Source organism: Acinonyx jubatus, chromosome C2 (assembly GCF_027475565.1).
Source record: "Acinonyx jubatus isolate Ajub_Pintada_27869175 chromosome C2, VMU_Ajub_asm_v1.0, whole genome shotgun sequence".
NCBI classification, from domain to species: domain Eukaryota; kingdom Metazoa; phylum Chordata; class Mammalia; order Carnivora; family Felidae; genus Acinonyx; species Acinonyx jubatus.
Window position 1 is genome coordinate 156,018,114 of NC_069384.1, and position 27,895 is coordinate 156,046,008.

General features: G+C 38.5%; 1 protein-coding gene across 6 annotated transcripts in view; it reads left to right on the top strand.

Annotated features, from left to right (window-relative positions):
- Nucleotides 1–27,895, top strand: part of TCAIM (T cell activation inhibitor, mitochondrial) — a 75,499-nt gene that overhangs the window by 38,074 nt on the left and 9,530 nt on the right. For all 6 annotated transcript variants that reach the window (XM_027040507.2, XM_027040506.2, XM_027040508.2 and 3 more), the window contains 5 exons: nucleotides 468–621; nucleotides 6,543–6,795; nucleotides 23,782–23,904; nucleotides 27,199–27,296; nucleotides 27,576–27,667. In XM_027040507.2, coding sequence (XP_026896308.1) covers nucleotides 468–621; nucleotides 6,543–6,795; nucleotides 23,782–23,904; nucleotides 27,199–27,296; nucleotides 27,576–27,667 — 720 coding nt within the window. The remainder of the gene's footprint in view (nucleotides 1–467; nucleotides 622–6,542; nucleotides 6,796–23,781; nucleotides 23,905–27,198; nucleotides 27,297–27,575; nucleotides 27,668–27,895) is intronic.

Genomic DNA, 27,895 nt, shown 5'->3' on the forward strand with positions numbered 1-27,895 from the left:
GAAAATATTTTCTCTCAGTAGCTTATCTGTATGTAAACAGCTGTGTGTGTGTGTGTGTGTGTGTGTGTGTGTGTGTGTGGTTTCTTGTGTTATTTTTTTTTTGTTTTTAAATGTTTTATGTAATTGGATGTATCAATCCTGTATCAGTTTGAGATTGAGTCATAGTTAGGCTTTTTCCACACCAAGGTTATAAAGGAATTCAACCATGTTTTCTTCCACTACTTAGGCAGTTACTTTTTTTCACATCTTAGTCATAAGGAGTTCATTCTGTTACATGTTAGAAGACGTGGGTCCAGTTTTATTCTTCACCAGAGAGCTATGAAATCCCAACATTTTTAACACTAAATTATTTAACACTGATAGTAATTATTTAATACCCTTAATAATGTGTTTAAAGGTCAGGGTATAATTGTTTCCTTGTTCTATTTTGCATGTAAATGCCCCTTACTGTTTTTTTTTTTCCCCAGGAAGTCAATGAAAATTCTCTTAAGAGATTAAGTGTCTACTTAGAAAACCTCCAGAAACCAGGCTCCAAGTCTTTGAAACCAACTCAGCTTACATTTTATGTAAGAGAAACAGAGCAGAATTCTTCTGAAGGCCAGGAACCCTTTAGCACATCCGGTATGTGTTCTCATTTCTAGTGTTTCCCTTATAAGCTCTGTGATAAATCTGTTCATTAAGTGTGTTGTTGCCAGAATACCTTTGGATTGAAGACTTGGTCTTAAAAAAAAAAAAAAAAAAAGTAGTAATAATATCATTTAATTGTTTTCCTAGAATTAGATTCTATTTCTGGCTACCTGTGTTTGAACAAGCCATTTTTTGTCTGTAAAACTAAAATGTTCCTATTTGTCAACTTTAAAAAAAAATTTTTTTTTAATGTTTATTTTTTTTGAGAGAGAGAGAACACAAGTCGGGGAGGGACAGAGAGAGAGGGAGACAGAGAACCTCAAGCAGGCTCCAGGCTGTCAGCACAGAGCCCAGTGTGGAGCTTGAACCCCTGAACCATGAGATCATGACCTGAGCCGAAGTCAGATACTCATGAGCCAGGTGCCCCCTTTAAAATTGTTTTTTAGGGGCGCCTGGGTGGCTCAGTCGGTTAAGCCGCCGACTTCCGCTCAGGTCATGATCTCGCGGTCCGTGGGTTCGAGCCCCGCGTCGGGCTCTGTGCTGCCCACGCAGAGCCTGGAGCCTGTTTCAGATTCTGTGTCTCCCTCTCTCTGACCCTCCCCCGTTCATGCTCTCTCTCTCTCTGCTCAAAAATAAATAAACAAACAAAAAAAAAATTTAAAAAAAATTGTTTTTTAATCTATTTGTCCACTTCCTATTTCAGTGTTGTTTTAAGTGTTAAACGTGTTTATAACAATTTACATTTTTTAAAGTACAGCCTATAATCCCTTATTTTGTCCTCAAAGTACTCTGAAGTAGGTAGTGTTTGCCCAAATAAATTGGTAATGTGCGGGGATTTTGCCAGGACTGTGGAGATGGAATATGGGTCTTGAACTTAGGCCTTTCAACTCCAGCTTTAGGCTCTTTTATTTATTTTTTTTAAGTGGTATTTATTTATTTTCAAAGAGAGAGAGAACAAGATGGGGAGGGGCAGAAAGAGAGAGAGAGAGAGAGAGAGAGAGAAAGAGAGAATCCCAAGCAAGCTTCACACCGTCACCACAGAGCCTTACACAGGGCTCAATCTTCAGAGCCAAGAGATCATGATCTGAGCTGAAATCAACAGACTAAGCCATGCAGGTGCCTTTTGGCTCTTTTTAATCAGTCTTAATATACAGTCTTCTTTTTATTATTATTATTATTATTATTATTATTATTATTATTATTTAGTATTTATTTTTGACAGAGAGAGACAGAGTGTGAGTGGGGTAGGGGCAGAGAAAGAGGGAGACACAGAATCTGAAGCAGGCTCCAGACTCTGAGCTGTCAGCATAGAGCCTCACGCGGGGCTCGAACTCATGAACCGTGAGATCATGACCTGAGCCGAGGTCAGTTGCTTTAACCAACTGAGCCACCCAGGCACCCCAATATACAGCCTTCTTTTTGATCCTTTGTTACTACTTTAATCCAGATCCAGAAATACTTAAAATTAAGGGCAAATAAGGGTCTATATTTTCTCTAAATATATACTCTTTTGGTGATCCTTGAGGAAATAACTTTATTTTTGGAGTGAACCTTAAAATAATTTAAAGGTTTACCAGGAGCTTTCTGTGAGTTAAGGTCAAAACAATTAGAAAATGCACTATAATGTTTTTTCTTGAAACAAACTATTAGAAAACTCAAAATGTGATCGTTTTGGGGACCTAGAGTCTATTTCTTGCTCTGCCAGTGACTAGCTATGTGACCTTAATTTCTGGTTCTTCATTATTAAAATGAAAGAGGTGAAATACTGTGTGTAAGTACTGAAGCATTCAGTGAAGACCCTACCTTATACCCGGGGCTCATAAGGCTCTCAGGAGCTCGCATGGAGTGAGGAGAGCTTGGGCTAAAAAGGGCTAAAGCAGGATCTTTATGTTGAAAAACACTTCCCACCCAATCTCTCCAGGAATGAACATTTGATCATGTATCTTCTCTTTGTTTTCTTACCCTCTCATGTTTGAATGTGGGAGATCAGAAATCAGAAATTCCTTGTCTGTTTCTCCATCTACCTCTGATTTGGGAGTTTTATTTAAAGAAAGACACTATTCTTCATTATCCAGAGACAAAAAGTCAACTCAGAGTCCTGTTATGAAAGCACAGCCCTACTGAAGAATGCTGTTAATGATAATAGTAGTCGTAACAAGTAATTATGTTTATCACTCTAAATGATACAATTCTATTTGAAATTGTAAGTAATTATAAATGTGCTCTTCTTAAGCAGCTGAGATACATTCTTTAGTAGTATAAGACCAAATATTCATAAATACTCTTCAAATAGATACACAGTCAAGATTAGGCTAGGAATTGAAAAACCTCATACTTATGCTTAGTTGTCTACTTAGAGTTAATGATTTCTCCTTGACAGATAGAATTTGTAAAGGTAGGTTAAGTCCTTTACAGTTTTTAAAACAATATTATCACCTTTCAGTTTTTATTTGTCTGGGTTTTGGAGAGTCAGGCTCATTTCTAGTCATTGCCACTTTCACTACTGCCATTAACTGGGTTTGTCTTGGATGTTCACCTCACATGGAGTTAAAGAATGAACCAGGTCTATAGGGTGCCTGGATGGCTCAATTGGTTAAGTGCCAACTTCGGCTCAGGTCATGATCTCATGGTTCGTGAGTTCGAGCCTCACATCAGGCTCTGTGCTGATAGCTCAGAGCCTGGAGCCTGCTTTGGATCCTATGTCTCCCCCTCTCTCTGCCCCTCCCTCTGTCTCTTTCTCTCTCTCTCTCTCTCTCTCTCTCTCTCTCAAAAATAAAATTTTAAAAATTAAAAAAAAAAGAATGAACCAGGTTTATTTGTTAGGGAAGGAGCAAACAGAGGGAAACTCAAACTTAGAAAGTTTCACACAGCAAATTAGGGACAGAGCTGTTACTAGACCTAACATCTCCTCATTCATAGTCTAATGTTGTGATTTGTATTTTACATTATCTATTCCTCTTCAAAAATTTTGTTAGTAATCATTTTTGCCTCTGCCGTTATGACAGAGTCTGGAAATCTGACAAGTATTTAAAAGATTTTTATGTTTTTAACCTTTTTATCTGATTGTAAAATTAAGATCACTGATAATTAAGATGGTAACAAGGTAAAATGTTTACTACTGATTTTCAGTACTGAAAGGCCTAAATCGTTTCTTTAGCTCTACATTTTTTGGTGGCCTGTGAGGAGATATACTCCATTAAAACAAGTGGAAGAGTTACCAGGAGCATTCTGTGAGTTAATGTTAAAACTAGTAGGGGGCGCCTGAGTGGCTCAGTTGGTTAAGTGTCCAACTCTAGATTTTGGCTCAGGTCATGATCGCAAGGTTGGTGAGATCAAGTCCTGCATTGGCGTCGGGGTCTGTGCTGACAGCACTGATCCTGCTTAGGATTCTTTCTCACTCTTTCCCCTCCCCCTTCTCTCTCCCCTCCCCCCAAATAAATAAATAAACTTTCATAAAAATGCTAAAGCAAGGAGTTGTAGTCAGTGGTGACTGAGTAGAAATAAAAATCCTCTACTTTTTTTTCTTAATTTTTTAATGTTTGTTTATTTTTGAGAGAGAGACAGACAGAGTGCAAGCAGGGGAGTGCAGAGAGAGAGGGAGACACAGAATCTGAAGAAGGCTCCAGGCTCTGAGCTATCAGCACAGAGCCCGATGCAGAGCTTGAACTCACAGACCACAAGATCATGACCTGAGCTAAGTCAGATGCTTAACCAACTGAGCCACCCAAGCACCTCTCTATTTTTTTTTATGTTTATTTGTGAGAGAGAGAGGGAGACAGAGAGTGTGAGCAGAAGAGGGGCAGAGAGGGAGATACAGAATCCAAAGCAGGCTCCAGGCTCTGAGCTGTCAGCACAGAGCCCAGCGCGGGGCCTGAACCCACGAACCGTGAGATGATGACCTGAGCTGAAGTCCGACGCCTAACTGACTGAGCCACCCAGTCACCCCAGGAAATAATATATACAAATAGCCAACAACCATTAAAATGTGTAGCTTCTGTAGTCACATCGGTAGAGGCATTCCTCACTATATAGCAGCCCTTACATTGGAATAAATAATTAACAGAATCGATAAGATAGAAACTGAGATTTATTCCTGACAACTCTTCTGGGGATTTGTTCCTTGACTGAGCTCTTCCTTACCTCAAATGCAGGAATTTGGACTTTGCTTTCTTCTTTCACTAACTAGAACAACTCTTCTGCCAGTATTTCTCACTTTACCATCAAATGATTGAACTAAAAAACTTCTTAGTTTGCATGTTCTGGATTCCTTAAGTCTGTGTGGCAAGGCGTGTGTGTATCTCTCATAATGATTTAAACTCTGGTGTCTGTCATCAGTGGCCAAGATAAGAAAATACATTTCAGCCTTATATGAAAAGTGAACAATTAAAAATGTTTGTGTCCATCAGTTTCAGAAGTGTTAAATAAAAATTGCACTGCCTTCAATATATGGACTGGTATATATAGCTGCTAAAAAGAATAAGTTGATCTATACATACAGACAACTGGTTAAGTAATAAAAGCAAGTTCAAAGTAATATACCTAGAATGTTACTATTTCTATATTAAAAAGAAACAATTCAAACTGTAGGGGTGTGTGTAAACAAATATGGGCATATATCACATGTATTATACATGCATAAGCACATAGAAAAGGTCTAGAGCAGTGCTGTCCAAGAGAACTTTCTGTAATGATGTCAGTGTTCTGTATGTGCACTAATATAGCAGGCACTAGCCCCATGTGACTATTGAAATGGGGTTAATGTGACCAGGAACTGAATTTTAATTTTATTTCATTTTGATTAATTTAATCCTAAACTGCCATTAGAGGGCTAGTAGCTACCATATTAGACAGTGCAGGTCGAAAAGCACAGGTTCCTAATTGTTAGTAATGGTTATGTCTAGTAAAGATGTGAGTCTGTATGTCTGTGAACAGACTTTTATTTTTACTATATGTATCTCCAATTTCATAGTGAGGATGTACTTATAAAATAATTGTATAATTTTTGAAACCAACTAAAAATACTTTTTTTTTTAAAAAAAAAGAAGAAAGTCAGTGTTGGGGTGGTATAATGGAGAAAATACTGGGCTTGGGGTCAACTCAGATTTAAGCCCTTGCTCTGTTTTCCTAACCTCCTTAAGCCAGATTTCTTCACAGTTGAAGAAAGATAATAGTGACACAGTTGGTGAGGATGTTGAGAAGTTGTATAAATTCAGCTGGAACCATGCCTAACCCCCAGTAATGAAGAAAAGAAAAAACAGTGGATTTCCTATTGAGCATGTAACACATTAGATTACTGACCTTACCCCACTGACTACCCAAAATCAAAATCAGATTGTGAAGCATTAACTTTTAACCAGTTAGGGAATTTTACATCACTGCCAAAAATATTGAGTTACTAGGTAGCTGAGTGGACAAATAGGAAGATGGTCTCCTGTAATCACAGAGAAAATTTGAGATGGGTTTCTGTCACCCCTGAGACTAGGCCACTCCCATCTGAACCATTGTTACAGTAAAACCTCCCCATCTCCCATCTCTCCTCCTTTGTCTTAGTGCTAGAAACCATCTTTCATGGATACTTGCTAATAGGAGAGCTTTTCCATTCTAGACTATAGAGACCATATTTATGGGCAGCATTGAAAATATTCTGAATCCCCTCCTTGGGCTGGAATGGGTTTGGTCTCTAGTGCCAGACTAGAAAGAAAAACTGACAGAGGAATTCATGAAGGTAAAGATACTGTGGTAAAGTTTTAGAGAAGAGTAGTTTTCCATTTACAGATGATTGCCAATAGGATGGATTTTAAGCAGTAATCAAATGTTTTAAAAGATTTTGATTTTATTAATGTTGCATGAAAAATTATTTTTAAATAAATGAATAATCATCTGTATTAATTGTTTGGGGGAATTATATTCTCTAGGATTTCGAGCAGTCAAATTTACTTTGCACACCAGAGATCTGCTAAGCACAGTATTATATATTCTCAACTCCTGCAGTTTATCTGTTGAACATATCCAAAGCTTGAATACTAATGTGTGTTCCCAGCCTCTCAAAGAGGCTAAAAGGATGCCTGACAGGCCCATCAAGTGGGACAAGTCTTATTACTACTTTACTGGATTCAAGGACCCTCATGAAGACCTTGAACAAGTCTCAAGAATGGAAACAACCCTCACGTATGTAAAAGTTCCTATTTAATTAAACTTATTTCTAGTTCATGTTTAAAATTAAAGCCTAATTTTTCAGGAAAAATAATTCTATCAATATAGTTAATCCAGTGACCATTATGAAAAAGATAGTTCATGTTTCTTAAAGTGTCCAGAATACTTTCAAATGTATTTAATTTGTGGTCTTTTGATGCCAAACAAATGCAGGAAGTTGTTTTAAATTTTAAAAATTCTACTCTTCAAGTTACCCCTGGTATATGGAAAAAGGATGTATATACCTAAGACTATAAAAAATATGAGGCTTCTTCAGGTAAGCATTTCCAGTTTCTTCAGCTAGTGTAGGAGTAATGTTCTTTAGTGTAACAGTCCATACATAATAAAAATGCATGGAGACAGCGCTTGAAAATATCATCTCTAGGGGGTTATAAAGTACAAACTCTCAGCTATAAAATAAACTAGTCCTAGCGATGTAACATACAGCATGGGTACTGTGGTCAATAATACTGTATTGTGTATTTGAAAGTTGCTGAGAGAGTAGATCTTCATAAGAAAAACAGTTGATAACTACATATGGTGATAGCTGTTAACTAGACTTACTTTAGTAAGTGTAATATACACTAATATAGAATCATTATGCTATATACATAAAACTAATGTTATATGTCACTTGTATCTAATTTTTTTAAATATATCATCTGGAATGTATTGAGAAAGAATAATTTTTAGTTATAAAAGCCATGTATGAAATATTTCCCTATGATTTATCTTGTTTGTAAAGTCACCATTAATGTTTTTTAAGTAAGTCCTTTTTGGACTCCATAAAGACCAGCCATATTCTGTTCTGTGGTTGTATTTAAAGAGTCCATGGCTTACCAGAGGATTCTCACTTTTTACAGCATGGTAGATAATCCTTAATCCTCCATTGGCAGAACATTTGCTTTGTAGATTACCTGTACTACCTCAGGAATCCCTGGTCCCATTATCTAGCTAGATTCCAAACAAAGCTGAAGAGACAAGAAAGTAACAGAGTCTTGTACAGAAAGGGAGACCAGTGTCTGCCTGAAGGCATGTCTGTGGTGAAGGTGTGTCTCTATCTATATGTGCAGCTAATAGGTAAATCACCTCCCTAAATATGTGGATTTTAATTGTTCAAATTTTCTTTGTAAATAAAACCAAGGGGAAAATTTGGCTATGGGAATGATAATTTATTTTTTCTTTTTTTTTAATATATGAAATTTATTCTCAAATTGGTTTCCATACAACACCCAGTGCTCATCCCAAAAGATGCCCTCTTCAATACCCATCACCCACCCACCCCTCCCTCCCACCCCCCATCAACCCTCAGTTTGTTCTCAGTTTTTAAGAGTCACTTATGCTATGGCTCACTGGGAATGATAATTTAATGATAGACCAGCAGTAATGAACATAGCATGAAGAAGTAGGGATAAGAAAAACAAAAAGCAGTCATGGTAGGATAGAAAGTGATGATTTAGAAAAAAAGTTTAGAAAAATAAAAGATGATTGAAGGTGAATTACGTGCAGAGGCTACATTGGAAGTCAAGTGGGTTGCTGTGCCCCTGGGGCGCTTCAAGCCCCTTTGAGCCCCTTCAAACCAGTCTTGACCTGCTCCCAAACACAGATAATTGCCCACTTTGAAGGCATTCTCTGAGGGCTTCTTCAACAGTTTGTTTTATGTTAGTTTTTCCCAGTAAGGATTCCAGGGGATTTTATCATGAAAGCCAGAATGTTATCTATCAATTCTTTCTTCAATTATTAGTGTTTTTAAATTAGTAATTATTGAGAATCCTGGGAAGATGGCAGCGGAGGAGGACGCTGGACTCACCGCGTGTCCTGCTGATCACTTAGATTCCACCTACACCTGCCTAAATAACCCAGAAAACCGCTAGAAGACTAGCAGAACGGAGTCTCCGGAGCTAAGTGTAGACAAGAGGCCCACGGAAGAGGGTAGGAAGGCCAGAGAGGCAGTTGCGCGCTACACGGACTGGCGGGAGGGAGCCGGTGTGGAGGGGCGGCCCGCTGGCCAAGCAGAGCCCCCAAGTCTGGCTTGCAAAAGCGGAGGGGCCGGACGGAGTGTGTTCCGACAGCAAGCGGGACTTGACATCTGCAAGGTTATAAGCTAACAGCTCTGCTTGGAGAGCGGGAGGGCTGGAGGACAATGGGAGGGAGAGTTGTTGAGCCCCCGACGACAGAGCTCAGCTTGGCGGGGAACAAAGGCGCTCGCCAGCGCCATCTCCCTTGCCCGTCCCCCAGCCAAAATCCCAAAGGGAACCGGTTCCTGCCAGGGAACTTGCTTGCACCGCGCAAACACCCAACGCTGTGCTTCTGCAGATCCCTCCCTCCAGCGGGTCTGACTCCCGCCCGGTGCCGCAGGGCCCCTCCAGAAGCGGGTCTCTGAAGGGTAAGCGAGCTGAGTCTGTCCCTCCTGCCCCTGTACACCTTGCTGATCCGTCCCAGCTAATACGCCAGATCCCCAGCACCACAAGTCTGGCAGTGTGCAAGTAGCCCAGACGGGCCATGCCACCCCACAGTGAATCCCGCCCCTAGGAGAGGGAAAGAGAAGGCACACACCAGTCTGACTGTGGCCCCAGCGGTGGGCTGGGGGCAGACATCAGGGCTGACTGCGGCCCCGCCTACCAACGCAAGTTATTCAAGACAGCACAGGGGAAGTGCCCCGCAGTCCCACACCACTCCAGGGACTATTCAAAATGACAAAACGGAAGAATTCCCCTCAGAAAAATGTCCAGGAAATAACAACAGCTAACGAACTGATCAAAAATGATTTAAACAATATAACAGAAAGTGAATTTAGAATAATAGTCATAAAATTAATCGTTGGGCTTGAAAACAGTATAGAGGACAGCAGAGAATCTCTTGCTACAAAGATCAAGGACTAAGGAACAGGCAGGAGGAGCTAAAAAATGCGATCAATGAACTGCAAAATAAAATGGATACAACTACGGCTCAGATTGAAGAGGCAGAAGAGAGAATAGGTGAAATAGAAGATAAAATTATGGAAAAGAAGATGCTGAGAAAAAGAGAGATAAAAAAATCCAGGAGTATGAGGGGAAAATTAGAGAACTAAGTGATGCACTAAAGAGAAATAATATACGCATAATTGGTATTCCAGAGGAGGAAGAGAGAGGGAAAGGTGCTGAAGGGGTACTTGAAGGAATCATAGCTGAGAACCTCCCTGATCTGGGGAAGGAAAAAGACATTGAAATCCAAGAGGCACAGAGAACTCCCTTCAGACGTAACTTGAATCGATCTTCTGCACGACATATCATAGTGAAACTGGCAAAATACAAGGATAAAGAGAAAATTCTGAAAGCAGCTAGAGATAAACAGGCTCTAACTTATAAAGGGAGACCTATAAGACTCATGACTGATCTCTCTACTGAAACTTGGCAGGCCAGAAAGGAATGGCAGGAGATCTTCCATGTGATGAACAGAAAAAATATGCAGCCGAGAATCCTTTATCCAGCAAGTCTGTCATTTAGAATAGAAGGAGAGATAAAGGTGTTCCCAAACAAACAAAAACTGAAGGAATTCGTCACCACTAAACCAATCCTACAAGAGATCCTACAAGTACCAAAGACAACCCCACAAGCATGAAAGCTACGGACATCACAATGACTCTAAACCCATATCTTTCTATAGTAACACTGAATGTAAATGGACTAAATGCGCCAACCAAAAGACATAGGGTATCAGAATGGATAAAAAAATAAGACCCATCTATTTGCTGTCTACAAGAGACTCATTTTAGACCTGAGGACACCTTCAGATTGAGAGTGAGGGGATGGAGAACTATTTATCATGCCACTGGAAGTCAAAAGAAAGCTGGAGCAGCCATACTTATATCAGACAAACTAGACTTTAAATTAAAGGCTGTAACAAGAGATGAAGAAGGGCATTAAATAATAATTACAGGGTCTATCCATCAGGAAGCACTAACAATTATAAATGTCTATGCGCTGAATACGGGAGCCCCCAAATATATAAAACAATTACTCACAAACATAAGCAACCTTATTGATAAGAATGTGGTAATTGCAGGGGACTTTAACACTCCACATACAGAAATGGATAGATCATCTAGACACACGGTCAATAAAGAAACAAGGGCCCTGAATGATACATTGGATCAGATGGACTTGACAGATATATTTAGAACTCTGCATCCCAAAGCAACAGAATATACTTTCTTCTCGAGTGCACATGGAACATTCTCCAAGATAGATCACATACTGGGTCACAAAACAGCCCTTTGTAAGTATACAAGAATTGAAATCATACCATGCATATTTTCAGACCACAATGCTATGAAGCTTGAAATCAACCACAGGAAAAAGTCTGGAAAACCTCCAAAAGCATGGAGGTTAAAGAAAACCCTACTAAAGAATGAGTGGGTCAACCAGGCAATTAGAGAAGAAATTAAAAAATATATGGAAACAAACGAAAATGAAAATACAACAATCCAAATGCGTTGTGATGCAGCAAAGGCAGTCCTGAGAGGAAAATACATTGCAATCCAGGCCTATCTCAAGAAACAAGAAAAATCCCAAATACAAAATCTAACAGCACACCTAAAGGAAATAGAAGCAGAACAGCAAAGGCAGCCTAAACCCAGCAGAAGAAGAGAAATAATAAAGACCAGAGCAGAAATAAACAATATAGAATCTAAAAAAACTGTAGAGCAGATCAAAGAATCCAAGAGTTGGTTTTTTGAAAAAATAAACAAAATTGATAAACCTCTAGCCAGGCTTCTCAAAAAGAAAAGGGAGATGACCCAAATAGATAAAATCATGAATGAAAATGGAATTATTACAACCAGTCCCTCAGAGATACAAGCAATTATCAGGGAATACTATGAAAAATTATATGCCAACAAACTGGACAACCTGGAAGAAATGGACAAATTCCTAAACACCCACACGCTTCCAAAACTCAATCAGGAGGAAGTAGAAAGCTTGAACAGACCCATAACCAGCGAAGAAATTGAATCGGTTATCAAAAATCTCCCAACAAATAAGAGTCTAGGACCAGATGGCTTCCCAGGGGAGTTCTACCAGACGTTTAAAGCAGAGATAATACCTATCCTTCTCAAGCTATTCCAAGAAATAGAAAGGGAAGGAAAACTTCCAGACTCATTCTATGAAGCCAGTATTATTTTGATTCCTAAACCAGACAGAGACCCAGTAAAAAAAGAGAACTACAGGCCAATATCCCTGATGAATATGGATGCAAAAATTCTCAACAAGATACTAGCAAATCGAATTCAACAGCATATAAAAAGAATTATTCACCATGATCAAGTGGGATTCATTCCTGGGCTGCAGGGCTGGTTCAACATTCGCAAATCAATCAACGTGATACATCACATTAATGAAAGAAAAGATAAGAACCATATGATCCTATCAATCGATGCAAAAAAGGCCTTTCACAAAATTCAGCAACCTTTCTTAATAAAAACCCTCGAGAAAGTTGGAATAGAAGGAACATACTTAAAAATCATAAAAGCCATTTATGTAAAGCCCACAGCTAACATCATCCTCAATGGGGAAAAACTGAGAGCTTTTTCCCTGAGATCAGGAACACGACAGGGATGCCCACTCTCACTGCTGTTGTTTAACATAGTGTTGGAAGTTCTAACATCAGCAATCAGACAATGAAAGGAAATCAAAGGCATCAAAATTGGCAAAGATGAAGTCAAGCTTTCACTTTTTGCAGATGACATGATACTATACATGGAAAATCTGATAGACTCCACCAAAAGTCTGCTAGAACTGACACATGAATTCAGCAAAGTTGCAGGATACAAAATCAATGTACAGAAATCAGTTGCATTCGTATACACTAACAATGAAGCAACAGAAAGACAAAGAAACTGATCCCATTCACAATTGCACCAAGAAGCATAAAATACCTAGGAATAAATCTAACTAAAGATGTAAAAGATCTGTATGCTGAAAACTATAGAAAGCTTATGAAGGTAATTGAAGAAGATATAAAGAAATGGAAAGACATTCCGTGCTCATGGATTGGAAGAATAAATATCGTTAAAATGTCAATACTACCCAAAGCTATCTACACATTCAATGCAATCCCAATCAAAATTGCACCAGCATTCTTCTCGAAACTAGAACAAGCAATCCTAAAATTCATATGGAACCACAAAAGGCCCCAAATAGCCAAAGTAATTTTGAAGAAGAAGACCAAAGCAGGAGGCATCACAATCCCAGACTTTAGCCTCTACTACAAAGCTGTAATTATCAAGACAGCATGGTATTGGCACAAAAACAGACACATAGACCAATGGAATAGAATAGAAACTCCAGAACTAGACCCACAAAAGTATGGCCAACTAATCTTTGACAAAGCAGGAAAGACTATCCAATGGAAAAAAGACAATCTCTTTAACAAACGGTGCTGGGAGAACTGGACAGCAACATGCAGAAGATTGCAACTAGACCACTTTCTCACACCATTCGCAAAAATAAACTCAAAATGGATAAAAGAATGTGAGACAGGAAACCATCAAAACCCTAGAGGAGAAAGCAGGAAATGACCTCTCTGACATCAGCCGTAGCAATCCCTTACTCGACACATCCCCAAAGGCAAGGGAATAAAAGCAAAAATGAATTACTGGAACCTTATGAAGATAAAAATCTTCTGCACAGCAAAGGAAACAACCAACAAAACTAAAAGGCAACCAACGGAATGGGAAAAGATATTTGCAAATGACATATCGGACAAAGGGCTAGTATCCAAAATCTATAAAGTGCACACCAAACTCCACACCCGAAAACCAAATAACCCAGTGAAGAAATGGGCAGAAAACATGAATAGACACTTCTCTAAAGAAGACATCCGGATGGCCAACAGGCACATGAAAAGATGCTCAACGTTGCTCCATATCAGGGAAATACAAATGAAAACCACACTCAGATATCACCTCACGCCAGTCAGAGTGGCCAAAATGAACAAATCAGGAGACTATAGATGCTGGAGAGGATGTGGAGAAACGGGAACCCTCTTGCACTGTTGGTGGTAATGCAAATTGGTGCAGCCACTCTGGAAAACAGTGTGGAGGTTCCTCAGAAAATTAAAAATAGACCTACCCTGTGACCCAGCGATAGCACTGCTAGTAATTTACCCAAGGGATACAGGAGTACTGATGCATAGGGGCACTTGTACCCCAATGTTTATAGCAGCACTTTCAACAATAGCCAAATTACGGAAAGAGCCTAAATGTCCATCCACTGATGAGTGGATAAAGAAATTGTGGTTTATATACACAATGGAGTACTACGTGGCAATGAGAAAGATTGAAATATGGCCCTTTGTAGCAACGTGGATGGAACTGGAGAGTGTGATGCTAAGTGAAATAAGCCATACAGAGAAAGACAGATACCATATGTTTTCACTCTTATGTGGATCCTGAGAAACTTAACAGAAACCCATGGGCGAGGGGAAGGAAAAAAAAAAAAGAGGTTAGAGTGGGAGAGAGATCCAAAGCTAAGAGACTCTTAAAAACTGAGAAGAAACTGAGGGTTGATGGGGGGTGGGAGGGAGGAGAGGGTGGGTGATGGGTATTGAGGAGGGCACCTTTTGGGATGAGCACTGGGTGTTGTATGGAAACCAATTTGGCAATAAACTTCATATATTGAAAAATAAAAAAAAATAAATTAGTAATTATTTTAAAAATAATTACAAAATTGTTGAACCATTTTAAAATTTCAACTCATGAATTGTGTGACACCACTTGATAAGATTTAGGGTGCCTATAACTCAACCAAAACTTATTGGCCACCATGGTCATTTTGGCCATTCTGCAGTTTAAGTTTTTGTTTGTATTCTTGTATTGTTTAATTTCATCTTATATATGTAGGTTGCAGAAGAAGAATCAGAGCACATGCTGAATTATATGGTCAGAAGGAGCATCAAATTTACATCAAACTGATCTTCACTTGATTTATAAATTATATTCACTTGATCAAAATTCATTTTGGAAAGCACATTAAGATACTTCTAATATTTTAGGATATAATATTAAAAAGAGAAGATATAGCAGCAATGTTATTTAGTTTAGACTTAATTTTTTCAATAATTCTGTTTTTGTTGAGAAGTGCAGGCTGAAGTAGTCTCTTACTATTATGAAATAAAACACATAAATTGTGAAAATAAATCAGTTGGGATTGCTTTTTAAATAGAAGAATTATCAGGTCATAAAAGCTCCATTTAATCTGTTTTCATACTACATCCGGTAACTGTATTTCAATCCACCTTTTAGGACATGCTGTGATATTCTGAATTTCTCAACAAACTATGCTTTAGCTTACTTCAAACTCATTTTACTGTATAACCATATAAAAAGAATAAAATTAAATTTTTAATACCTCAGGAGTTTTCTTTAATTATACACTGTAATAGGAATTTACCAGTCTCAAAAAGATTAGGAAATGCCACTCCATTTTGTAGATTTTAGTATGTTCATATTTTGAATATATTCTCTGATTATCAAATACTGTTATAACAAAAATGGATTTTAATTATATAATTTGTATTTGGAAGGAGCCAACAGGATCCATTTATGTCTAAACAAAATAATCCCAGGGCACCTGGGTGGCTCAGTCGGTTAAGTGTCCAATTCTTGATTTCAGCTAAGGTCATAATCTCACAGTTCATGGGATCGAGCCCCGCATCAGTCTGCATGCTGACAGTGCAGAACCTGCTTGAGATTCTCACTGCCTCCCTCTCTCTCTGTCCCTCTCTCCTTCTCTCTCTCCCTCTCTCTCAAAATAAATAAACTTTGAAAACAAAATAAAATAATCACATATGTAATATCTTTCCCATTGAGAAAACATAAACTGTAGAAGGATCATTGAAAAGCTATTCTATCAGATACTGGAAGACCAATAAATGTCAGACTTCTGTTTTCTCCATTCGAATTTTGCTCAAGTAGTTTTTTTTTTTTCACCTTCAGTGTCTAAGTTGTAAATCAATCTTTGTCCACGAAATGACACCTTGGACAACTATAACATTGGAATTATTTCTATAGAATGTTTGGAAATTTTAACTCCTCTATCATGCCTTTATTTATTCTTCCCCTTGTTTACAGGCTAAGTCAGTGTTTTTCAAATAACAAGTCATGACACAGTTTAGTGATTTGGGACCAGCAAAGTTGCTTTGTGTTCTTCCTTTTAAACATTTTTTAAATATATATTTTCAGTAAATTTCAACATTTCTCAAAATACTCGTTTGAGTTCTGTGTAAACATATATGTATATGCATATGTGTGTATACTGAGTCACCATTTAAAATTTCTTACTGTGGGTTGCCATCAGAGAAGTTTGAAAAGCTGTGGTGTAAATGTCATGTAGTTCCATGTAGTTTGAGGCCTAAGAGTTTGAAATTTATGCCATTTTAACTTTACTGCGATTTGGATCATGGTTGTCCTTTTCATCCTCTTGTATCCATGAAAAACTGAACTTCTCTTGAGTTACTGAAATATTTTTATCTCAAAAGAATCATTAGCCTAAGAACTAAACCAGTTGTCTTCAGTCTGCAGTCTAACTTTAGACCCTGTACATGATATTCCTGTATTCATTTTTATATACCACTTCCCTGTGGCTTCATTTCATTACCAGCGTTTTTTCTCTTTCCCTGCATCTTATAACAATACATGTTTCATATTTATTATTATAAGTATAATGAAATCATTTTTGGAACCAAGGCAAGGTCTAACAAGTAAATTAACTACCATGAGATAACACTTCATAGCCTAGGATGGTTATAATCAAAAGAAAATAGCAAGTATTGGGAAGGATGTAGAAAAAAGCACGTCTACATAAAAACTTGTTCATAGCAGCATTATTCATAATCACCAAAAAGTGGAAATAACCCAAAGGTCCATCAATGGATGAATGGTTAAGCGAAATGTGGTATATTCATACAGTGAAAATAGTACTTGGCCCTAAAAACAAAGGAAGTACTCATACATGATACAGCATGGATGAACTTTGAGAACATTATGCTAAGAGAAAGAAGCAGTCACAGTGGACCACATATTGAATGCTTCCATCTATGTGAAGTGTATAGAATTGACAAATCTGTGACACAGGAAGTAGATTAGTGGTTGCTTAGAGGTGGAAGTGAGTATTGAAGTAACTGCTAATAGGTACATGATTTCTTTTTCTTTTTTGAGTTTATTTATTTATTTAGAGCAGGGGAAGAGCAGAGAGAGAGGGAGAGAGAGCGATTCCCAAGTAAGCTCGGCACTGTCAGCACAGAGCCCCATGCAGGGCTCAAATTCAGGAGCCGTAGGATCATGACCTGAGCTGAAATCAAGAGTTGGGTGCCTAACCGACTGAGCCACCCAGGCGCCCTGCTACGTGTTTCTTACTAGGATGATGAAAGTATCCCCAAATTGATTGTACTGGTGATTGCACAACTCTGAGAATATACACAACATGCATGGTGTGTGTATTACATTTCAGTAAAACTTTTATTTTTATTTATTTTTTAATTTAAATTCCAGTTAACAGTGTAATAGTAGTTTCAGGTGTACAATGTAGCAATTCGGTACTTCCATGCAACACCCAGTGCTCATGACAAGTGCCCTCCTTAATCCCTGTCACCTATTTAACTCTCTGGTAACCATCAGTTTGTTCTGTGTAGTTAAGAGTCTGTTTCTTGATTTTCCTCTCTTTTTCCCCCCTATGATCATTTATTTTGTTTCTTAAATTCCACATATGAGTGATTTGTCTTTCTCTGACTGACTTATTTCACTTAGCATTACACTCTCTAGCTCCATCTACATCATTGTAAATGGCAAGATTTCATTCTTTCTTATGGCTAAATAATATTCCAGTGTGTGTGTGTGTGTGTGTGTACACAACGTCTTCCTTTTTTTTTTAAGTTTATTTATTTATTTTGAGACAGAGAGAGCACAAGCAGGGGAGGGGCAGAGAGAGAGGATCCCAAGCAGGCTCTGCACTGTCAGCACAGAGCCGGACATGGGGCTTGATCCCACAGACGGTGAGATCATGACCTGAACCAAAATCAACAGTCCAATGCTTAACCGACTGAGCCACCCAGGAGCCCCTACACTATGTCTTCTTCTTCTTCTTTTTTTTTTTAATTTTTATTTTTGAGAGAGCATGCATGTGAGCGGGGGTGGGGCAGGGAGAGGGAGACAGAATCTGAAGCAGGCTTTAGGCTCCTAGCTGTCAGCCCAGAGCCCAATGCAGGTCTTGAACTCACAAATCAGGATATCATAATCTGAGCCGAGGTCTGATGCTTAACTGACTGAGCCACCCAGGCTCCCCTACTACACCATGGCTTCTTAACCCATTCACCAGTCAATGGACACTTGGGATCTTTCCAAAATTTGACTATTGTTGATAATGCTGCTATAAACATCAAGGTGCATGTATCTCTTCAAATTAGTATTGTTTGGATTCTTTAGGTAAATACCTAGTAATGCAATTGCTAGATTATAGAGTAGTTCTGTTTTTAACTTTTTGAGGAAACTCCTTACTATTTTCCATAGTGGCTGCCCCAATTGGCATTCCCACCAACAGGGCAAGAGGGTTTCCCTTTCTCATCCTCACCAACACCTGTTGTTTCTTGTGTTGTTACGTTTAGCCATATGGACAAGTGTGAGGCGATATCTCATTGTAGTTTTGATTTGCACTTCCCAGATGGTAAGTGATGTTGAGCATCTTTTCATGTGCCTGTTGGTCATCTGTGTGTCTTTTTTGGAGAAATGTCTATTGATGTCTTCTGCCCGTTTCTCAACTGGACTATTTATTTTTGGGTGTTGAGTTTGAGAAGTTCTGTGTAGATTTTGGATACTAACCCTTTACCGGGTATGCCATTTGCAAATGTCTTCTCCCATTCTGTAGGTTGCCTTTTAGTTTTGTTGATTGTTTCCTCTGCTGTGCAGAAGCTTTTTATTTTGATGAGGTCTCAATAGTTCATTTTTGCTTTTGTTTCCCTTGCCTCAGGAGACATATCTAGTAAGAAGTTGCTATGGGCGAGGTCAAAGAGGTTACTGCTTGTGTTCTCCTCTAGGATTTTAATGGTTTCCTGTTTCACACTTAGGTCTTAAATCCATTTTGAATTTATTTTTGTGTCTGGTGTAGGAAAGTGGTCCAGTTTCATTCTTCTGCATGTCACTGTCCAGTTATCCCAGGACCATTTGTTGAAGAGACTGTCCTTTTATCCATTGGATATTCTTTCCTGCTTTGTCAAAGATTAGCTGGCCATATATTTGTGGGTCCACTTGTGGGCTTTCTGTTCTGTTCTCTTCCACTGATCTATGTGTCTGTTTCTGTGCCACTACCATATTGTATCAATGACTACAGCTCCGTATATAACCTGAAGTTCAAAAGTGTGATGCTTCCAGTTTTGCTTTTCCTTTTCAAGATTGCTTTGGCTATTTGGGTCTTTTGTCATTCCATATAAATTTTAGGATTGTTTGTTCTAGCTCTGTGAAAAATGCCCGGTGATAGGGCATTGTATTAAATGTGTAGACTGCTTTGGGTAATATAGACATGTTAACAATATTTGTTCTTCAAAAAAAAAATTAAATTTTAAAAAAGGGCGCCTGGGTGGCTCAGTTGGTTAAGCGTCCGACTTCGGCTCAGGTTATGATCTCATGGTCCGTGAGTTCGAGCCCCGCGTCAGGCTCTGTGCTGACAGGTCGGAGCCTGGAGCCTCCTTCGGATTTTGTGTCTCCCTCTCTCTCTGCCCCTCCCCCGCTTGCACTCTGTCTCTCTCTGTCTCAAAAATAAATTAAAAAAAATTTTAAACAATATTTGTTCTTTGAATCCATAAGCATGGAATGGTTTTTTTTTCCATTTCTTTCTGTCATCTTCAATTTCTTTCATCAGTGTTTTATAGTTTTCTGAGTATAGGTCTTTCACCTCTTTGCTTTGGTGTATTCCGAGGCATCTTATGGTTTTTAGTGCACCAATAAAGTTTTAAACACAAAACTATTACTATTTTTTAAAAAATATATTCATGAATACTATTTATTTGGATTATTTCATTTTTGATAAATTTTTATAATAAGAAATTTCAACATTTCTTAAAGTTCTTGACTAGTAAAGTTTAAAAAGTATGGTTTGCGGGGGCGCCTGGGTGGCTCAGTCAGTTAAGTTTCCGACTTCAGCTCAGGTCATGATCTCACAGTTCGTGGGTTCGAATCCGGCATCAGGCTCTGTGCTGACAACTCAGAGCCTGGAGCCTGTTTCAGATTCTGTGTCTCCCTCTCTCTCTGTGCTCCCCTGCTCATGCTCTTTGTCTCAAAAATAAACAAACATTTTAAAAAAAGTTTTTTCAAGTTAAAAAAAAAAAAGTATGGTTTGGGGCACCTGGGTGGCTTACTCGGTTAAGCGTCTGATGTGGGCGGTTTGTGAGTTCTACCCCGCGTGGATTGTGTGCTGACAGCTCAGAGCCTGGAGCCTTCTTTGGATTCTGTGTCTCCCTCTCTCTGTGCGTCTCCCACCCTCCCTCCCCCCACACACACTCTCTCTCTCAAAAATAAATGTTTACAAAAATTTTAAAGTATGGTTTAACTGTATTTTATTATAGAATAAATATAAGATGGCTCTTTAATCTCAATAATAATTTGAATGGACTTTTCCCCATTAAAAATCAAGTGTTCAAATTTTACAAATGACTATGATTGTAAAATTAAGAATTTAAATTATTTTTATGGCAAATTCAGGCATTAATTGTCCTTTTTGGTTTTTTAACACTTTTTAAATGTATTTTTTTATTTTGAGAGCGAGCTCATGAGCAGGGGAGGGGCAGATAAAGGGGGGGAAGGGGGGGAGAGAGAGAGAGAGAAATATCCCAGGTGGGCGCTGCACCGTCAGTGGGGGAGCAGGCAGGGCTTGAACTCCCAAACCACGAGATTATGTACTGAGCCTAAATTAAGACTCGGATATATAACTGACTGAGCCACCAGGTACCCTTAATGTCCTTTTTAAATCGATCCAGAGAATAACATAGAATTCTGTCTCTTAGTACTAGAATATGGACAGTCAGGATAACCATGTGTCTCCATATCGGACAAGAAGATACACTTTTCTCTTTGCCTTATGGTTTAATTTGCATAGTGAAAATGTAGGTTGTCTAGTGATCTCCTGAGATGAAATTGAAATCTGAAGTTTGAATTTAAAACAACATTAGGTAAGGGATGACTTATCTTTCCCTCATGAGGTAATAAGGTAATGGAGGAAATGAAACTCTTACAGAAATTATTCTACAGACTGTATCTCTCAAAAAGAGATACTGAAAAAGTACACTGGCCAGTCATAGGACAGAAGTTAGGGGGAGGGTATGTCCAGACAAGTTTTAAAGTAAATGTAGCTCTTGACTTATTCCAGTTTGTTTTCATAGTTCTTACTTAGGGGAGAAAAAGATCATTCAAAAATACTTAATGGAAATCTGCGTTGCTACTTTCTCCTAGATTGTAACTTCCTAAAGGATCTGGTGCTGTTGGTTTCTCTTCCCTGCATCCTAGATTCTGTATTCCCCCTAACCTACATATTCAATTTTATCCTGTCATTCCCCTTAATAACTCATGCATTATCCAGAGAAGCATTTCTCTTTGGTAGCCTGCAGATCCTTAGGAATTTATGAAAGTTCATGGAGGTTGGTGAGAGAAAGCAAAGGAATGTCAGTAAGAGACATGTTTGGGGGAATTTTTGAAAAATAGAAAGCAGATGAGAGGAGAAACAAGCTGGCCAGCAATAAGACTGCTGTCCCCCTTTATAACTTACATGTCTTAGAGGGTCCAACCAGTGCACTAAAGAAAAAAAAAAAATGAGTAAGATGATTACCTCTGTTTTTCCATAGTAAAGTTTTCCTTTCGGTTACTTGCTTTTGAAGAGATACAGCTATTTAGATATCCTTTTACTCACCGCATTCTTACCCCTTAGCCCTAATCTTCATTGATGATTCTTGCCTAAATCACATATTAAATGATGGCATCCATATAACAATTTTCTAATTTCATCATCCCTTCAAGCTGGCTCCTATGTCCCTATCGTTCCTTGGGAAGTTTTGCTTTCTGATTCATTAAGTCGTTCCAGGCTCATCTGGACTGTCCATGCCCCAATGTGTGATTCAGCCACTTTGCCAGGAAGCTCTCGTTCTTTTTAGTAAGGAATGGTTTGTAGAATCTGAGGTCTGGGGCGGATAGATGTGCTCCGTAGCTCCCAAACCCCTCATGGCTGAGGCTAGGAAACATGTATCTTTATCTATATGTATGTAGTAAATACTGTGTTTAGAAGCTTCATTTCTATCTCAGTGTTTAGAAACAAAACACAAAAACTGTTAAACTAGACCAGCTGATTTTTATACACTAAATGTAAGAATTCCAAAAGTCAGGTCACGAGCATATAGTCATAAGATTATATTTCAGCCTACATTTTAAGACATTTTGTCTCCAACCAAATATGGCATGCTCTTTGATGATTCATTTGTCAACAAATCATGCTTTCTCTTATATGATTTAAAATAAGTTGAATAACATTAATAAATGAGGAAAATCTTGAAAATTTATAATGCAATAGCTTATAATAGTGAGGTAAAATAAGATATTTTTTATTTTCTTATTTATCCCATTATGCACGATGACAAAATTTTTACCAATATTCTTAAAAAGGGAGTAGGAAGAGTTATTAATTACTATACAGAGTTAGTGAATTAAAAATTAATTAAAAGTTGAATACCTTTACTTAGAGGATAAAGTCCCAATTCCTTCTCCCAATGTGCAAGTCCTCCCACCTTCCTCCCTAGTCTCATCTCATACTTGCCTCCCTCGGGGCATTATATGATCTGGGCACATTGATTCACCTCACGGTTCCCAGCGCACTAGCATGATTGGCTTGCCCTTCCCCTGACAGTAATCTGCCTGGAAACATCTGACACGTCTCTCAGGTTCCAGGTCACATATCACCTGTTCCACAGACTCTTACAGACAGAATTCATTCTTCCTCTGTTCTCACAAAGGCTCATCTATCCTAATTTTTTATCTCTGTATTCTTTAGTAAGTGTGTCTTCCTTTACACAGCGACTTTATCTTCCTTATATCTCAGCACAGCACAGTATCAGGCATTGGATAAATGCAGAAAGATTTTATTGGTTTCAAGATTATCAACTTTGATCATTTTAAAATGTCTCTTCTGCCAGCACCTCTTAAATCCTACTCTAGTTTCGATAACTTCCTTTGTATGTAAAAAAATTAAATTTTAATTATGCTAAACCTGTTGCTAGATTTCTAGAGATGGGATAAAGATTTCAAACGTCAGGATACTTCAGAATCAGTCACATGTGCTACGCCTTTCAGTAGGCTGCACTAGCCCGTCACTCAGCCATGTCCATGTGAGAGGGCAGAGCTACACTTCTAACCAGAGCAGATGGGCAAACCAATAAGGTGAAAGAGTCAGACTCAGAAGGCACAGCTAATGGTGCTGGTGACATTGAGAAGGCAATGCCCGTGGCTGAAGGAACTTGCAAAGATCACTTTGTGGGTTCTAGCTGGGTAGACTCCAACTCCTTCCTTAGTTTAATCTTCATCATTAATTCCCTGAGCTCTCAGTGTTTACTCCCCCATAGCTCTATCCAAGGCCCACAGTGGCCAGACCTTACCAGTCCAGTTTTTGTTTTTGTTTTTACCCCAGAGTCTCCAAAAATACCTGTCTATTTACTCCCCTGGGGCTCACTGCCACCTCCTTTCCTTCAACCTTACCACATGCCCCATCCACTCTGCTACTGTGGGCTGTGCTCAACTCTTCCCCACCTGGTGTTTTGCTTATAATTTGGTAAAGTCTTGGTTGGAAACTCAGTTTAATACTGGGGCTACTTCACGGTAGTGCTTATATCTTTTAGTACTAGAAATACTTGCATTATAGTCAGTATTACAAAGTGTGTATGTCTGTTTTTTCTTTCCAGATCCTGGTTAGATAACAATGGGAAAAGTGCAGTTAGAAAGTTGAAGAACAGTTTGCCACTTAGAAAAGAACTAGATCGTCTAAAAGATGACCTGTCTAATCAGTTGCAGCTCTCGGACATCAGGTAACAAAGGCAGAGCCTAATTTGGAGATGGGAGTAAGCAGGTGCTATCTATTGGTCAAGCTTTCCAGCAGTTAGATATTTGCATCTTTAATTTAATTATTCTGATTACTAAATAATCTTCAGTCATCTTTTTCAGAAATTGTCAAATGTTCATCTGTGTAAGAAAATGATCAATTTCTTGCTGAAAACAGTGAACTAAAGTTTAGATACTGACATTAGATACTGAACTAAAGTTTAGATACTGACATTTTTAGCATAGCAGTTTAATTTTTTAAAGTAATGTTTATAAGAAAAATATCTATTCCATATGCACATAATATATACAAAATAAGTATTCCTCCATCATGTGAGATCAGTATCCAAGTTTAAAATTAAGGGAGAGAGAAAATGGGTGCTGTATTCTTGGTTCCATGTTTTATAACATGACCTTTTTTTAATGTATATATAATTTTTTTGAGACAGAGAGCACACACTAGCAAGGGAGGGGCCGAGGGAGAGCGAGAGAGACAAAGAGAATCTTATGCAGACTCCATGCCCAGCCCAGAGACCAATGTGGGGCTCAATCTCACGATCATGAGATTGTGACCTGAACTGAAATCAAGAGTCTGACTGACTGAGCCACCCAGGCGCCCCAACATGACTTTTTAAAGAAGCTTTCATTAACCTGGAAATTGCAAGGTACATAAAGATACATGTAGGTGTTTATTATAAAAACAGATTTAACAGCTGTTTAAAATGGTAAGGAAGAGAAAGGGCAGGGCCTGGTGGACTCCCCACCAGGGAGGACTCCCCATTAGGAGAACTCTGAGAAACTGTTGTGAAACATAAGAGACTCCTAAAAACTGAGAACAAACTGAGGGTTGATGGGGGGGTGGGAGGGAGGGGAGGGTGGGTGAGGGGTATTGAGGAGGGCACCTGTTGGGATGAGCGCTGGGTGTCATATGGAAACCAATTTGACAATAAATTTCATATTAAAAAAAAAAAAACTTGTGCAGTGTGAAGCTTGGACATTGCTATTACTGTTTCTTGTAACCTGCTTTGTTGTTTTCAACCCTCATTAACAGGATGCTTTTTCTTCTTTTGAACTGAAATGACTCTTTGGGTACCATAATAGCACCTTTTCTTTGTGCCTGCCCGGTATTGATAAGACGTATATGTTCTGTTCTTGTATGTTCAAATCATAGTGGGTTTTGGGGGTTTTTTTCAAATCATAGTTTTATAAGAGAATTCAGATTTCAAGGAAAACATGTGGACTTGGGGTATGTGGGGTGTTGGGTTTTGTGCTGATAGCTGCTCTTTGATCATCAGGTCAATATTTTTAGGCCCTGCTTTGTTTATAGGGCATTCTTCCAATTCCACAATCTAGTAGCACGGACTTTTCTAGCTCCAACCAAATAACAAGATCCCTTTTAAAAGTTTGTAAAATAAATTCCTGTACATAAAAGTAACTTTTTCTAGTGCAAATTCTAAATGATCTATCAAAGAGACTGGGATTAGGAAAATAAAAGGATTTTTTTTAAAGGATTTCTTAAACATAAAAAGAAACAAGCATTATGTTACAATATGGTGTAGAAATTTCTCAGCTTTGATTTTTACCATGGTAAATGTCAATAAATATAAGCCACATAAACAAAAGCTCTTGGGGGTTCTCCATTTTTCAGAGTGCAAAAGCGTTCTGAGACCGAAACATTTGAGGACCATGGGCATGATGGCTTTCCACTATTAGAAAATTACCCAAACCTCCAAAAGATGGAGACATTGCAACCAATGATGTTTCTAACTATTCAGCCTGTGTGAAAGACCCTTTGTTAATAGGAACTGTATTTAGTAGCTCTATCACAGTGTTAATTTTATTTGAAATGATATCTTCTTCAACTGTGGGCTAAAGGAAAATTTTTGAAAATTGGTTTAATCTTAACAGAAATGACTTTCATCAGAATCAGTGATAGGGTGAAGAAGGAACCTAAGTTTTTTGAGCACGTGTTTTGACAGTCTTACTCCTTCACATATATTCTCCCCATGATTTATGCTGTGCTGGAGGAGGTGATCCCACTTTGCATGTATAGAAAGGAAAGCTTAGTAAGGACAGAAGCAACTTGTTCAAGGTCACAGAGCTAGTAAGCCACGGAATTAGAATTCACAGGTGGGTGGGTGTTCAGACACTGCTAAAGATCAGTGCCATATAATATATATTATTATATAATAATAATATATTTACATATTACATTTGCACACCAGTGCCTCTGTAACATCATGTGAACATCAGGTTCCATCTTGTCACTAAGATTTAGTGTTCATTTATAAAATAAGTAGATCACATGTCATAAAAATCACTTAGTCCAGAATAAGATAAAAAGAATCTGATAAACCTAACTGGAATTCCTAATTAGAACTTAAATCCAGAGGCCCCCAGGTGGCTCAGTCAGTTAAGTGTCCGAATTTGGCTTAGGTCATGATATCATGGAGCATGAGTTCGAGCCCCACATTGTGCTCTGCACTGACTGTAAGGAGCCTGCCTAGGATTCTGTCTCTCCATCTCTCCCATCTGCTCTCTTGCTCTCTCTCTCTCAAATAAATAAATTAAAAAAAAAAAACAAAACTTAAATCTAAAACAAAATCATCATCTTTGAGTGATGTGGAGATGGAAAAGATTTTTTTTAAGTGTTTCCTATTTCATTCTCTTCTTTTTCTTTTTTTTTTTCTTTTTTTAACTTTATTTTGAGAGCAAGAATGACCCATGACCTGTGCTGAAATCAAAAGTCCGATGCTTAACCAACTGAGCCACCCAGGGGCCCCTCATTCCCTCATTTTAAAATAGAAACAGCATAGTGTATTTGCTTGCTTTATTTGTTTGTTTGTTTGTTTTATTTTATTTTAAAGAGAGAGAGAGGGTGAATGGGGAGGGGCAGAGAGAGAGAATCTTAAGTAGGCTCCACACTCAGTGTAGACCTAGACTTGGAGCTCTATCCCATGACCCTGGGACTGTGACCTGAACCAAAATCAAGAGTCAGACATTCAACCAACTGAGCCACTCAGATGCCCCTGTATTTGCTTGTTTTAAATCTTTGGGTACCTGAACATAGTAGTAATATTTTTACCCTCTGGCCAACCATTCATTTTCCATTTGGTTGTTTCATAAAATAATGAGCTAGTTGGAAAACACGACTACTTGAAAAAAGCATTCGCAGGAATTAATTCTCTGTCTTTCACAGGAATTAAGCAGCTGGGGTGAATGCACGGCTCTTCCCTCAGGGATGCCTGCTGCTAACGTGCCTTTGTGCTCTGGTGTCCTAGGTGGCAGAGGGGCTGGGGCATCGCCCATCGCTGTAGCCAGCTTCACAGTTTAGGCCGCCTAGCACAGCAGAACTTGGAAACACTTAAAAATGCAAAAGGTAAACAATTTCCATTTTCTTTTCAAATATCACACAGCTGCTATACACATCTGCAACTTGTGGAGGAAAACTAAGTGTTAAAAATCCTTACAGATGTGACCATATCACAGCTGAATTTTTAAATGTGTTCCTTTGAATAAAACAGCAACATAAAATTAGCCTTTAAGCTTCTACCTAATTTAATCCTGAATTTGTATGCTAAGTTTAAGTAATTATTTGCACAGTGGTGAATGAAGCATCTCTGGACAGTGACCAAAGGGTTTGTGTTTTTATCATCAGGATGTACAATAATATTTACAGACCGCTCCGGGATGAGTGCAGTGGGCCATGTGATGCTAGGAACAATGGATGTCCATCATCACTGGACAAAAGTAAGAAAGAGTTTAAAAACAAAAGAATCTCTGATTTGTCATAGACATACGCTTGTCTCAAACTATGTTGTTACGTCAATGAACTAAAAAACAACTTGAATCATAGTTTCGGCTGTTTTCAGATTAGGTGTTTACTATCATGTAGTTAAAATACTTAGGGTCCTGATTTTTAAGTCAGTTTTTATTTGGAAATTTTGTAGTCTTTCTGAGGCACCGCCTAAAAGGCTT